This window comes from Pongo pygmaeus, chromosome 20 (genome assembly GCF_028885625.2).
Source record: "Pongo pygmaeus isolate AG05252 chromosome 20, NHGRI_mPonPyg2-v2.0_pri, whole genome shotgun sequence".
In the NCBI taxonomy this organism is placed as follows: domain Eukaryota; kingdom Metazoa; phylum Chordata; class Mammalia; order Primates; family Hominidae; genus Pongo; species Pongo pygmaeus.
Window position 1 is genome coordinate 55,303,879 of NC_072393.2, and position 14,515 is coordinate 55,318,393.

General features: G+C 49.7%; 1 protein-coding gene across 4 annotated transcripts in view; it reads left to right on the top strand.

Moving 5' to 3' along the window:
- Positions 1-14,515, top strand: part of TRPM4 (transient receptor potential cation channel subfamily M member 4) — a 55,777-nt gene that overhangs the window by 21,227 nt on the left and 20,035 nt on the right. For 2 of the 4 annotated variants that reach the window (XM_054464359.2, XM_063657306.1), the window contains 7 exons: positions 4,333-4,445; positions 5,487-5,831; positions 5,988-6,122; positions 11,497-11,626; positions 11,803-11,948; positions 13,071-13,183; positions 13,558-13,635. In XM_054464359.2, the coding sequence (XP_054320334.2) occupies positions 4,333-4,445; positions 5,487-5,831; positions 5,988-6,122; positions 11,497-11,626; positions 11,803-11,948; positions 13,071-13,183; positions 13,558-13,635 (1,060 nt within the window). Of the gene's footprint in view, positions 1-4,332; positions 4,446-5,486; positions 5,832-5,987; positions 6,123-11,496; positions 11,627-11,802; positions 11,949-13,070; positions 13,184-13,557; positions 13,636-14,515 lie in introns of those variants that run through there. The other 2 variants (XM_054464361.2, XM_054464362.2) reach the window with 2 other exon arrangements.

Here is a 14,515-nt window from a genome sequence, read left to right on the forward strand (position 1 = left end):
GGCAAGGTATGAGCTGTGCCCGGTCCCTGGTGGGGGCCCAATAAGAGGGATCTCCTCTTAATATGATTCCATTTCCTCTGGGGGCACATCCTTCAATATAAGGTAACTCTCAGTGGGCAAATCTGATTCACTCTGCAGAAGTTAACTCAGCAGCCTCCTGGGAGAAAATACGGCAGCTCTGTAAGATGTGGTTTGAGGGGGTGGTGTTGTAAGCCCAGCAGGAGTGGAAGTGATCTCAGTCCACTGGGGGAACTGGAGATGGCTGATAGGCTTGGGGATAGCAGAGTTGAATGGATGGAATTTCAGCAAGAAAGAAGGACAAGGTCATGAATGCGTCTTTTTTTTTTTTTTTTTTTGAGACAGAGTCTTGGTCTGTCGCTCAGGCTGGAGTGTAGTGGTGAGATCTCGGCTCACTGCAACCTCCACCTCCTGGGTTCAAGCGATTCTCCTGCCTCAGCCTCCCGAGAAGCTGGGACTACAGGCACCTGCCACCATGCCTGGCTAATGTATGTATTTTTAGTAGAGACGGAGTTTCACCATGTTGGCCAGGATGGTCTCAACCTCCTGACCTCGTGATCTGCCCGCCTCGGCCTCCCAAAGTGCTGGGATTACAGGTGTGAGCCACCGCCCCCAGCCCATGAATGCTTCTTAAGAGTCTAGCATAGGCAGGTCCAGTGCTGGGCAGTTGGTGTACTCTTTTGCCCTTCGTCTCCCTTCCATGCCTGCAAGGACTATCACCCCATTTTGCAGATGAAGAGATTGAGGCTCAGAGAGAGGAAAAATGGCCTGTCCAAGGTCATCCAGCTAGTAGCAGGGGTCAGGCTTTTCATGTGAGTCTGTATAATTCTCAAGCCCATGGCAAGGGGCATGTTTGGAGAGAGGTCAGAGGCTCGCAGGGTTGGTATGTATCACTGGCATGAAGGAAGTGTTGGAGACAAGGCCAGTGAGGCAGGTAGGGCCAAACCACCCAGGACCTCAAATGCCAGACAGAGGGGCTAAAGGCTGTCCTCGAGAGGCAGCAGAAGACCAGTCAGTTATGTGGATAAAAAAGACTCTCTGGCCAAGCGTGAAGGCTCATGCCTATTATCACAGCACTTTGGGAGACTAAGGAGGGAGGTTTGCTTGAGCCCAGGAGTTTGAGACCAGCCTGGACAGCATAGTGAGACCCCATCTCTATAAAAAATTAGCTGCGCATGGTACTGTGTGCCTGTAGTCCCAGCTACTCGAGAGGCTGAGGCAGGAGGATCGCTTGAGCCTGGGAGGTCTCAAAGCTGAAGTGAGCTGTGATGGCGCCACTGCACTCCAGCCTGGGTGACAGAGGAAGACCCTGTCTCAAAAAACAAAAACAAAAACAGACCCTCTGGGAGTGGGTGGGGGCAGAGTGGACAGGAGAGAAGAGACTGCAGTGATGGTGGTTGGGGGTGCCGAAGCTTGAGCTGTAGCTGGGGCCAGGAGGACAGTCAGGGAGGCTCAGCAGAGAGTCAGGAGGCTGGACGTGGGACATGAAGCTTGGGGGCTGATTGCCTGTGACGTGGCAGGGGCAGGAAGGGACAAAGACAGTACCTGCGGGTCTGCCTTATTGACTGGGTGGACAGAGGGGCCATTCCTGAGATGAGGACGTAGGGAAGATGGGTTTGAGGGCTAGACGCTGAGTTGAGTATGGAACATGGTGAGTTTGAAGGGACAAGGTGGGGCCAGGGTCGGGTGTCCAGGTGACAAATGGTGCCAGATTAAGGCGGAATATAAAGCAAGGTATTATTATTATTAATTAATTAATTTATTTTTTTTTTTGAGATGGAGTCTCACTCTGTCACCCAGGCTGGAGTGCAGTGGTGCAATCTCGGTTCACTGCAACCTCCGCCTCCCGGGTTCATGCCATTCTCCTGCCTCAGCCTCCCGAGTAGCTGGGACTACAGGCACCTGCCACCACGCCCGGCTAATTTTTGTATATTTAGTAGAGATGGGGTTTCACTGTGTTAACCAGGGTGGTCTCGATCTCTTGACCTAGTGATCCACCCATCTCAGCCTCCCAAAGTGCTGGGATTACAGGCGTGAGCCACTGTGCCCAGCCTATTATTATTATTTTTTCGACAGAGTTTCGCTCTGTTGCCCAGGCTGGAGTGCAATGACGTGATCTCGGCTCACTGCAACCTCCACCTTCCGGGTTCAAGCGATTCTCCTGCCTCAGCCTCCCAAGTAGCTGGGATTACAGGCATGAGCCACCACGCCTAGCTAATTTTGTATTTTTAGTAGAGATGAGGTTTCTCCATGTTGGTCAGGCTGGTCTCGAACTCCTGACCTCAGGTGATTCGCCCACCTCGGCCTCCCGAAGTGTTGGGATTACAGAAGTGAGCCACCACGCCCAGCCTATTATTATTATTTGAGACGGAGTCTCCCTCTGTCACCCAGGCTGGAATGCAGTGATGCGATCTCAGCTCACTGCAACCTCCGCCTCCCGGGTTCAAGCAATTCTCCTGCCTCAGCCTCCCGAGTAGCTGGGACTACAGACATGCGCTACCATGCCCAGCTAATTTTTTTGTATTTTAGTAGAGATGGGGTTTCACCGTGTTACCCAGGCTGGTCTCAAACTGATGAGCTCAGGCAATCCGCCCACCTTGGCCTCCCAAAGTGCTGGGATTACAGGCATGAGCCACCACGCCTGGCCTATAAAGCAAGATATTATAAACGATTTTGTTTCCTACTTTTGAAACTGGGGAAAGTAGGAGAGCTTCATAGAATCGTAGAAAATCGTACAAAAGCCCGCTCTGAATGGACGTCTGGGTTTTGAAAGAGCACAGAAAGCCATGAGGTCCTAGACATATTACTGCCTTTCTGGGCCTCTGTTTCCTCAAGCACAGCCTTAGAGGTTACACTGGCCAAGCTGCAGAGTCACCACAGCGTGGAACTTCTTCTCATAGTTACTGTAACTGATTACAGTGCTATGAAGGGGGTGCCACTATTTCCCATTTAATAGATGAGGAAACCAAGGCTCCCAAGGTTCAATGGCTTGCCTGAAGTCACTCGGTAGTGGTGGACCGGGGACTGGAACCCACGTCTGCCTGCCCCAGAGCCCATTGCTCATCTCCACTATATGAGATTATCTCTTTCTGTGGTACCAGTTTTTTGAGCAACCAAAATCAGATGAATTTGTTTTGGAGATAGATATGGAGCAAGTGGAGGCAGAAGGAAACCCAACTCCATGTCACAACAAATGCCCTTCAGGACTTTTCATGCCCCTGTTGACTGCACGTGTTTGGATCCACTAAATAGCTGGATCAAATTTTTAAGGGTTTCTTGTTATCTCTTGCTGTTTCAGTGATCTCCAGGGTCTCTCGGAGTCCCTCTCGTGTTCAGATTTTTTCCAATCTCATTTTCTGCTGTTGTCACCTCTTTCCTCTCACAATATACCCCAAGTTTCAGAAATCATCTGCTGTGTGTTTTTTTTGTTTGTTTGTTTGTTTTTGCACCCGGGCCTTTGCTTCTGCTGTGCCTGCTGCTTTGAACGCCCTTTTCCCACCTTAGATGCACACCTCCCAATCCTGGTGGTCTTTCAAAGTGCTACCTCAGCACCCATTCTCTGGGAGTTCTCTTGGGCCACTCTATACCTCTGTGACCATATCCTCCTCTGGGCCCTAATCATATTATATGCCTATATATGCCTTCTTAGACACCCCTCCACCCTGCCTTCCATTATGGCCTGTCCAGCCTTCCCTTTAATTGCCCATCCATCTCTGATTGTCCATCTGCCCATCTTGTTTCCTCTCTCCCCGTCCATCCGTCTGTCCATCTATCCATCTATCCACTCTGTACATCCATCTATCCATCCATCCATTCATTCATCCATCTCTTTATCCTTTCATCCATCCATTTATCCATCCCATCCATCCATCCTTCCATCTGCCCATCCATCCATCTTAATCATATTATATGCCTACCTCTGAGGGCACCAAGCACCCTGAGGGTAGTTATGTGTTGGGGGGACATATTTCCCCCAATAGAACCAGCTTCTTCAGGGTAGGAACTGTATCTGATTTCTCTCTCCATCCCTCACACTGCTTGGTCCATAACATACCTCAATAAATATTAAATGAATAAGTGATTCGTTTTCTTTCTTCTTGGGGGCTGTAAACCAGTGGTCTGTGCTCTGGCCCTGAGCCAAATGACCTTATGCCTATGATAGCCTGACTGCTAAAAGACCCCCACACTCTGCCCAGTAGCACCCCCTTTATGCAGAGTTTAAAAGTCAGGCATGCAAAATAGAAGCAAAATAGACATTCAGCAGATGTCCCTCCTCCCCTGACTTCTTGTCCCCTCTCCCTCTAATCCTTCCAGCCTGTGGGAGCTCGGAGGCCTCAGCCTACCTGGATGAGCTGCGTTTGGCTGTGGCTTGGAACCGCGTGGACATTGCCCAGAGTGAACTCTTTCGGGGGGACATCCAATGGCGGGTGAGGGGTCAGGGCCTGGGGGTTGGGCATACTGACAAAGGGACTGTGCTCTCCTCCCTCTCTGCCTTCTTTTTTTTTTTTGAGACGGAGTCTCACTCTGTGACCCAGCCTGGAATGCAGTGGTGTGATCCCAGCTCACTGCAAGCTCCACCTCCTGGGTTCACGCCATTCTCCTGCCTCAGCCTCCCGAGTAGCTGGGACTACAGGCGCCTGCCACCACACCCAGCTAATTTTTTTGTATTTTTAGTAGAGACGGGGTTTCACTGTGTTAGCCAGGATGGTCTCGATCTCCTGACCTCGTGATCCGCCCTCCTCAGCCTCCCAAAGTGCTGGGATTACAGGCGTGAGCCACCACACCCAGCCTCTCTGCCTTCTTAGACACCCCTCAACCCTGCCTTCCATTGTGGCCTGTCCAGCCTTCCCTTAATTGTCCATCCATCTCTGATTGTCCATCTGCCCCATCTTGTTTCCTCTCTCCCCACCCATCCATCTGTCTGTCTGTCTATCCATCCATCCACCCTGTACCTCCATCTATCCATTCATCCATTCATTCATCCATCTACTTATCCATCCATCCATCCATTTGTCCATCTATCCATTTATCCATCCATCCATCCATCTGTCCGTCCATCCATCCATCCATCCATCCATCCATCCATCCATCCATCCATCTGTCCATTCATCCATCCATCCATCTGTCCATCCATCCATCTACCTATCCATTCATCCATCCATCCATCTGTCCATCCATCCATCTACCTATCCATTCATCCATCCATCCATCTGTCCATCCATCCATCCCTCTGTCCATCCATCCATCCATCCATCTGCCCATCCATCCATCCATCCATCCGTCCATTCATCCATCCATCCATCCATCCATCCATCCATCCACCCATCCGTCCATCCATCCATCTACCTATCCATTCATCCATCCATCCATCCATCCATCCATCCATCCATCCGTCCCTCATACCCTTGCCCATCTCTTGTCCTTAACCTTTGAGCTAATCTCTTCCCCTATTCATCCCACCCCGCCAGTCCTTCCATCTCGAAGCTTCCCTCATGGACGCCCTGCTGAATGACCGGCCTGAGTTCGTGCGCTTGCTCATTTCCCACGGCCTCAGCCTGGGCCACTTCCTGACCCCGATGCGCCTGGCCCAACTCTATAGCGCGGCGCCCCCCAACTCGCTCATCCGCAACCTTTTGGACCAGGTGTCCCACAGCGCAGGCACCAAAGCCCCAGCCCTAAAAGGGGGAGCTGCGGAGCCCCGGCCCCCTGATGTGGGGCATGTGCTGAGGATGCTGCTGGGGAAGATGTGCGCACCGAGGTACCCCTCCGGGGGCGCCTGGGACCCTCACCCAGGCCAGGGCTTCGGGGAGAGCGTAAGGACCGGGCAAAGCTGGGGGGGCCCCCCCGCGCGGGAAGGACCTAGGGGCGGGATTACATCAGGGATGGGGCGTGGCCAAACCAGGGGCAGGGCTGGTGGCGGCCAGTGTTGGGGAAGGGCCAGTCCTCACCACCCCTCCTTTTGCTGGCAGATGTGTCTGCTCTCGGACAAGGCCACCTCGCTGCTCTCGCTGGATGCTGGCCTCGGGCAGGCCCCCTGGAGTGACCTGCTTCTTTGGGCACTGTTGCTGAACAGGGCACAGATGGCCATGTACTTCTGGGAGATGGTGAGTGCTGACTTGGCGCTCCTGCATCCCTGTCCTTTAGGCCACTGGATGCCAGTGTTCACGATACATTACCATACAATTCCCCGACCCCTGACGTCACCTGACAGGCGCCCCATCCTCCGTCACTGATATATGTCTCCAACTGCTTCCTCTTTCTTTTCTCTCTCTCATATCATGCATTATTTTATGTTTTTATTTTTTGAGACAGAGTCTCGCTCTGTCGCCCAGGCTGCAGTGCAGTGGTGCGATCTTGGCTTACTGCAACCTCAGTCTCCTGGGTTCAAGTAATTCTCCTGCCTCAGCCTCTGGAGTAGCTGGGATTACAGGCACCTGCCCTGCCCCACGCCTGGCTAATTTTTTTTTTTTTTTTTTAGTAGAGATGGGGTTTCACCATGTTGGCCAGGCTGGACTCCTGACCTCAAGTGATCCACCCGCCTCGGCTTCCCAAAATGCTGGGATTACAGGCATGTGCCACTGTGCCTGGCCAAGATTCTCTCTTTGTTTTGGCCTTTGATAGTGTATCTCAGTGTGGATCTCTGTGAATTTCTTTTTTTTTTTTTTTTAAAGATGGAGTCCTGCTCTGTTGCCCAGGCTGGAGTGCAGTGGCATGATCTCTGCTCACTGCAAGGTCCACCTTCTGGGTTCACGCCATTCTCCTGCCTCAGCCTCCCAAGTAGCTGGGACTACAGGTGCCCACCACCACGCCCGGCTAATTCTTTGTATTTTTAGTAGAGATGGGGTTTCACTGTGGTCTTGATCTCCTGACCTTGTGATCCGCCCGCCTTGGCCTCCCAAAGTGCTGGGATTACAGGCATGAGCCACCGTGCCTGGCCTGTGAATTTCTTTTACTTGGAGTTCCTTGAGCTTCCTGGATGTGTAGACTTATGTCTTTCATTACATTTTGGAAGTTTTTAGGACATTATATCTTCAAATATTATTTCTTTCCCTTTCTCTCTCTCTTTTCCTTTTGGACTCTCATTATGTATGTGTTAATATTCTGTATGGTGTCTCGCAAGTCCCTTAGGCTCTGCTTATTTTCCTTCATTTGTTTTTCTTTTTTCTCCTCAGTCTGGATAATCTCAATGGACTTAGCTTCAAATTCACTGATCTTTATTTTGCCTTTTTTATAAATCTACTGTTGAGTCCCTCTAGTGGTTTTTATGTTTCAGTTATTGTGCTTTTTAGCTTCAGAGTTTCTATTTGGTTCATTTCTATCTCTGTAGTCTTTTTTTTTTTTTGAGACAGAGTCACGCTCAGTCGCCCAGGCTGGAGTGCAGTGGCTCAATCTCTGCTCACTGCAAGCTCCGCCTCCTGGGTTCACGCCATTCTCCTGCCTCAGCCTCCCGAGTAGCTGGGACTACAGGCACCCGCCACCACGCCCAGCTAATTTTTTTGTATTTTTTTAGTAGAGACGGGGTTTCACCATGTTAGCCAGGATGGTTGCAATCTCCTGACCTCGTGATCCATGCTCCTCAGCCTCCCAAAGTGTTGGGATTACAGGCGTGAGCCACTGTGCCCGGCCTCTGTAGTCTGTCTTTTTTTTTTTTCCTGGTCCCACTACAAAACTTTATTTTTGATTAGAGTACCATTCTCAATCTCTTCTACAAAAAGCAGAAAAAAAAAAAGCAGCTACTTCACTCAAGACCTATATACATATAAGATGTTTTCTGTGTTTTTTTTCTTTTTTTAATTTTTATTTAAAAAAAATAAATTCAGTGTTCACATTTCTATAAAGAATTAACCCAGTTTCAGGAAACCCTGCCTCTATCTCTGTATTCTTATTCTCTAGGTGGTGAGACATCTTTTTCCTGGCTCCCTTTAGTTCGTTTTTCATGATTTCCTTTAGCTCTTTGAGCATATTTAAGACAGTTTATTTAAAGCCTTTGTCTAGTAAGTTCAATGTTTGAGTTCCCTCAGGGATAGTTTCTATTCATTTATTTTTTTCCTACTCATTTCTATTCATTTCATTTATTTTATTTTATTTATTTATTTGTTGTTGTTGTTGTTGAGACAGAGTCTCATTCTTTCACTCAGACTGAATTGCAGTGGTTTGACCAAAGTTCACTGCAACCTTGACTTCTTGGACTCAAGCAATCCTCCCACCTCAGCCTCCTGAGTAGTTGGGTCTACCAGCCACATGCCAAGATAATTTTAAAAAATTTGCAGAGATGGGGTCTTACTATGTTGCCCAGGTTGGTCTTGAATTCTTGGGCTCAAGCAATCCTCCTGCCTGGGCCTCCCAAAGTGCTGGGATTACAGGTGTGAGCCACCATGCCTGGTCTCTATTAATTTCTTTTTTTTCCAGTATATGAACCATATTGTCTTGTTTCTTTGCATGCCTCATAATTTTTTGTTGAAAAGTGGAACATTTTGAATATGATAATGTGGCAACTCTGGGAATCCGCTTATGCCCTCCCTCCAGGGTTTGTTGTGGCTGCTGCTCCTTGTGGGTCATTGTTGTTTGTTTAGTGACTTTTCTTTTTTCTTTTTCTATTTTTTTTGTGGGGGGGTGGAGTCTCGCTCTGTGGCCCAGGCTAGAGTGTGGTGGTGTAATCTCGGCTCACTGCAAGCTCCACCTCCCAGGTTTAAGCGACTCTCCTGCCTCAGCCTCCCAAGTAGCTGGGATTACGGGTGTGCACCACCACACCCAGCTAATTTTTGTATTTTTCATAGAGATGGGGTTTCACCATGTTAGCCAGGCTGGTCTCAAACTCCTGACCTCAGGTGATCCACCCGCCTCGGCCTCCCAAAGTGTTAGGATTACACGCGTGAGCCACTGCGCCTGCCCTGTTTAGTGACTTCTCTAAACTTTTTTTGGAAAGTCTGTATTCTTTGTCATGTGTGGCCATGGAAGCCCCTCTTCTGTTAGCTTAGTGGTCTGCTAGTGACTTGACAGAGATATCCTTAAATGCCTAGAACCACAGAAGCAAATACAACAAGAAACTCCCTGTAAGTGCTGGGATTAGAGGCGTGAGCCACGCCCACCGTGGCTGTATATTGAAGCAGTCTTTCAATACTTAGCCAAGCTGTTTACAATTCTGCTTTAGTCTTCACTTCCTGCTTGTGTAGAGCCTGAAGTTCAGCCAGAAGTAAAAGCTTCAGGTTTTCTCTGGTATTTTCTGAGCATGCCTCTAGCCCTAGTCATGCATCTAGCCTTCTGGATTTCCTGGTACACAAGGAAGATTTTCAAAGCCCTTATTCCCTCCAAGTATTTCCTTTCATGGCCTCTTTCTTCCCAAGATGCTTAGTGTATCTATTCCTGCCTCTACTGTGATTCCTTGCCTCAGATGGATGTGGTTAATTCATTTGCCTTTAAAAGATTTTAACAGGCCGGGCACAGTGGCTCACGCCTGTAATCCCAGCACTTTGGGAGGCCGAGGCAGGTGGATCACCTGAGGTCAGGAGTTCGAGACCAGCCTGACCAACATGGAGAAACCCTATCTCTACTAAAAATACAAAAAATCAGCCAGGCATGGTGGCGCATATCTGTAATCCCAGCTACTCGGGAGGCTGAGGCAGGAGAATTGCTTGAACCCAGGAGGCAGAGGTTGTGGTGGGCTGAGATCACACCATTGCACTCCAGCCTGGGCAACAAGAGTGAAACTCCATCTCAAAAAAAAAAAAAAGATTTTAACACACACTGCCTGGAAAGCCACTTTTTCTCTGGGGAAAGCTCTAAGGCAGGTGAAGCAAAGTCAAGTCCTTGAGCTGTTGCTTCAGGGAGCCACCAGATAGGGCCACACACACAACCACAATTCTGGAGGGTAAGTCTGAATTGCTCCCTCTAGTACTAGCGACCCACACCAGGAATGTGTGTCTTTGTCTTCAAGGTTGCCACTGAGCTGGGGAGCTGGGGATAGTAAGTGAGTAGGTTGACACAGTACCCTCTTACCGAAATTTAGTAGTCTCTTCATTAAGCATTTTCTTGTTTTTTTTTTTAATAAGTTTTCGATTAGATTCCAGAATTCTAGAAAAGTTGATTCTGACAGTTTTTGATAGCTATTGATTGCTTTTGTGGAGGGATGAAGTTTTGAAGTTCCCTACACTGGCATTTTTGGTCACCTCTCCAAGTGCTTTTAAAAATTTTATTGTTAGAGACAAGGTCTTCCTCAGTCATCCAGGCTGGAGTGCAGTGGCACGATCGTGGCTCACTGCAGCCTCAACCTACTGGGCTCATTCGATCCTCCTACCTCAGCTTCCCTAGTAGCTGGGACTACAGAAGCAGACCACCACGCCTGGCTAACTAAAAAAAAAAATTTTTTTGTAGAGATGGAGTCTCACTATGTTGCCTAGGCTGGTCTTGAATTCCTGGGCTCAAGCAATCCTCCTCATTTGTAACCACTCAATGGGTTACTTTGCCCGCTGCCTAGACAGAGCCGATTTATCAAAACAGGGAAGTTGTAATGGAGAAAGAGTAATTCGCGCAGAGCTGGCCGTGCGGGAGACCTCAGTTTTATTATCACTCAAATCAGTCTCCTTGAGGATTCGGGGATAAGAGTTTTTAAAGATAATTTGGCAGGTAGGGGCTTGGGAAGTGGGGAGTGCTGACTGGTCAGGTTGGAGATGGAATCACAGGGGTTGGAAGTGAGGTTTTTCTTGCTGTTTTCTATTCCTGGGTGGGATGGCAGAACTCCGCTGAGCCAGACTACAGTCTGGGTGGTGTCAGCTGATCCATCCAGTGCAGGGTGTGCAAACCATCTCAAGCACTCATCTTAGGTTTTCCAATAGTGATGTTATCCCCAGGAGCAATCGGGGGAGCCAGAGGCTGCATTACCCCTAACCATAATTTCTAATCTTGTAGCTAATTTGTTAGTCCTGCAAAGGTAGACTGGTCCCCAGGCAAGAAGGGGGTCTTTGGGGAAAGGGCTATTATCAATTTTGTTTCAGAGTCAAACCATGAACAGAATTCCCTCCCAATGTTAGTTCAGCCTATACCCAGAAATGAGCGAGGGCAGCTTAAGGGTTAGAAGCAAGATGGAGTCGGTTAGGTCTGATTTCTTTCATTGTCATAATTTCCTCAGTTATCATTTTTGCAAAGGTGGTTTCACTTCAGCCTCCCAACGTGCTGGGATTACAGTCATGAGCCACTTTACCCAGCCTCCAACTGCTTCTTGACCTGTCTGTGACTGCTGAATTCATTCTAACTGCAGCCCAGCCCCTGACTTGCATCCCTGGTCTCTGAACCACCTGACTTCTGGCATTTTCAACTGACTTTCAGTTTCTTCCAGATACATCTCCAAACATTACTTCATCCTTGGCCCCTGATGACCCCAGTTAGTTTCTGACCTCTGACTCTGTCCCTTCCCTTAACTTCAGGCTTTCTCCCCCTCTATGAACCCTCTTTGACGTATCCGTGCCCTCTTTGTCTCTCCAGGGTTCCAATGCAGTTTCCTCAGCTCTTGGGGCCTGTTTGCTGCTCCGGGTGATGGCACGCCTGGAGCCTGATGCTGAGGAGGCAGCACGGAGGAAAGACCTGGCGTTCAAGTTTGAGGGGATGGGCGTTGGTGCGTGGGGCACGGTGCCTGGGAGCAGGGACGGGGGCTGCCGCCAGAGGGGGATGTGCATCACCGCACTCGTCACATATCCCTGCGCCATCCCCTTAAATTCCCTTTCCTCTCCCCTCACACCCTCACCCTACTCCTTCCCATCCCTGTCACATAACTAACTCCTCTGCCCCTAGACCTGTTTGGCGAGTGCTATCGCAGTAGTGAGGTGAGGGCTGCCCGCCTCCTCCTCCGTCGCTGCCCGCTCTGGGGGGATGCCACTTGCCTCCAGCTGGCCATGCAAGCGGACGCCCGTGCCTTCTTTGCCCAGGATGGGGTACAGGTGAGTATCTGCGACACCAACATCCCAAATAGTCTCCGAGTGGACTCTGGGAAGTACAGGGATGAGCCCCTGCCATTGGGAACATCTATGGTCTTGACTAGCCACTCTCCCTGGAGATTCCCCAGAAAGTCTCTCTTCTTTCTCAGAAAGGCTGCTCTTCCCATAAGAAGCCCCACTCCCTTCCACCAAAAGCCAACCTTCCCACAGCAAAGCCCATCCTCCTAAGAAGTTCCACTCCAGATAGAGAAACTCCTGGTGACCCTATCAGGAAATTCCACCTTTAACCTTGGAAGTCCTTCCCGCTTTCACGGAAGAGTCAATTTCTTTCAAAGGAAGTCCTAGCTCATCCACAGGAAGTCCTATGTCATCCACAGGAAGTCCTTTCCACTTCCTTTAGAGGTCCCTAGTTTCAGTTTTCAGCAATTAGAATGGCCTCACTGAACAATTACCTTTTTTTTTTTTTTTTTGGGACATAAACAAACTTTGGTCTAGGAAATCTCACCCTTCCTATAGGAAATCATCTGCCTTGGGAAGCCCTCCTTGCTCCCACAGTCTCTCCGATCCTGACAAGTTTACATTTTGGAAACATTATCAATATTTTTAGTTTAAATCTGACAGGGGCTCAGAGTCCCACTTCAGTACAGGAAGTTGTGCCCAACAGGAAGTCCCATCCTCATCTGTTGGAATGGTTTGGCTGACATTTCAAACAGCTACCCAGAGTCCCTTGCTGTGGATAGTGGTTAAACTCATGGATTCCAGCTCTACCACATACAAGCTGTGTTTCTTTGGGCCATTTCCTTAACCTCTCTGTGCCTCATGTGTACCAAGGAGGAGATACTAGTACCCACCCCCCTTATGTGTCAAGGGTTCAGTGGACTAATCTACATAAAGTTCTTAGCCCTGTATCTGCCATATGGTGTCAATTTAAGTGTTGACTGTTTACTGCCAAAACCTGGCCCAAGTTGTCTTTGCCCTTCACCACCGTTTCCCTACCTCAATAGTTGTGGCTGTGACACTGGGCACTTGCTGTGTACTCTGGAGCTGTGGTCCAACCCTTGCTGGGCGTCTTAGGGAGGGGGCTGTGGGGGAGATTTGGATCCTAATCCTTCCCACCCCCCACAGTCTCTGCTGACACAGAAGTGGTGGGGAGATATGGCCAGCACTACACCCATCTGGGCCCTGGTTCTCGCCTTCTTTTGCCCTCCACTCATCTACACCCGCCTCATCACCTTCAGGTCAGTACCCTGGGGTGAGGGTGGTGGGGATGGGGGCGGGGTGCTCAGTTTCTCCTTCCTTCCCACTCTGCCCACCTTTCTTTCCTCATTGGCCCATTGTGTCCCTTCCCTAGGAATGGGACTCTCTGTCCCTCCACTAAGGGAGTGCTGTGGGAGGTGAGTTTTAGGGGGATCCTCCCTGTGGTGTCTCTAGTGGCAGTTACTCTGCCTTTCTGGCCATGGCTCTGGGGGAAGGTCCCTTTGGGGTGACTTTAGGAGACCACCTCTCTGTCTCTCTGCCACGTCTCCAGGTGAAGAAGTTTGAGTTTTGCTGGAGAATGCCCCTCCACCTCCTCTTCCCCTCATTTCTCACTCTGTGCTTCCCCCCTTGCCAGGAAATCAGAAGAGGAGCCCACACGGGAGGAGCTACAGTTTGACATGGATAGTGTCATTAATGGGGAAGGGCCTGTCGGGTGAGTGGAGCCTCCAGCACTGTGTGAGGTGGGGACACCCTGGGCAGTTCAGGACATGTGCCACTTCCACGTTGTGTTAGTCCCCTCTTGAGTTGCTACAAAGGAATACCTGAGACTGAGTAATTTATAAAGAAAAGAGGTTTCATTGGCTCATGGTTCTGCAGGTTGTACAGGAAGCATAGTGCTGGCATCTGCTGCTGGTGAGCCCTCAGGAAGCTTCCACTCATGGCAGAAAGTGAGGGAGGAGCCAGTGTATCACATGGCAAGAGCAGAAGCAGGAGTAGGGGGTAACACATAGATCTCATGTGAACTAACTGAGCAAAAAGTCACCAAACGGATGGTGCTAAGCCATTTGTGAGGGACCCACCACCAGGACCCAAACACCTCCCCCAGGCCCCACCTCCAACATTAGGGATTACATTTCTTTGTTCTTTCTTTTTTTCTTTTTTTTTTTTTTTGATATGGAGTCTCCCTCAGTTGTCCAGGCTGGAGTGCAATGGTGCAATCTTGGCTCACTGCAGCCTCTGTTTCCTGGGTTCCTGATCCACCTGCCTCAGCCTCCCAAGTAGGTGGGAGTAGAGGTGCACGCCACTACGCCCAGCTGATTTTTGTATCTTTAAAGTAGAGTCAGGATTTTACCATGTTGGCCAGGCTGGTGTCAACCTCCTGACCTCAAGTGATCCGCCCACTTTGGCCTCCCAAAGTGCTGGGATTACAGGTGTGAGCCACCACGCTCAGCCAGGGATTACATTTCTTTCTTTCTTTTTTGAAACGGAGTCTCGCTGTGTCGCGCAGGCTGGAGTGCAGTGGTGCGATCTCTGCCTCCTGGGTTCAAGCGATTCTCCTGCCTCAGCCTCCTGAATAGCTGGGACTACAGGAG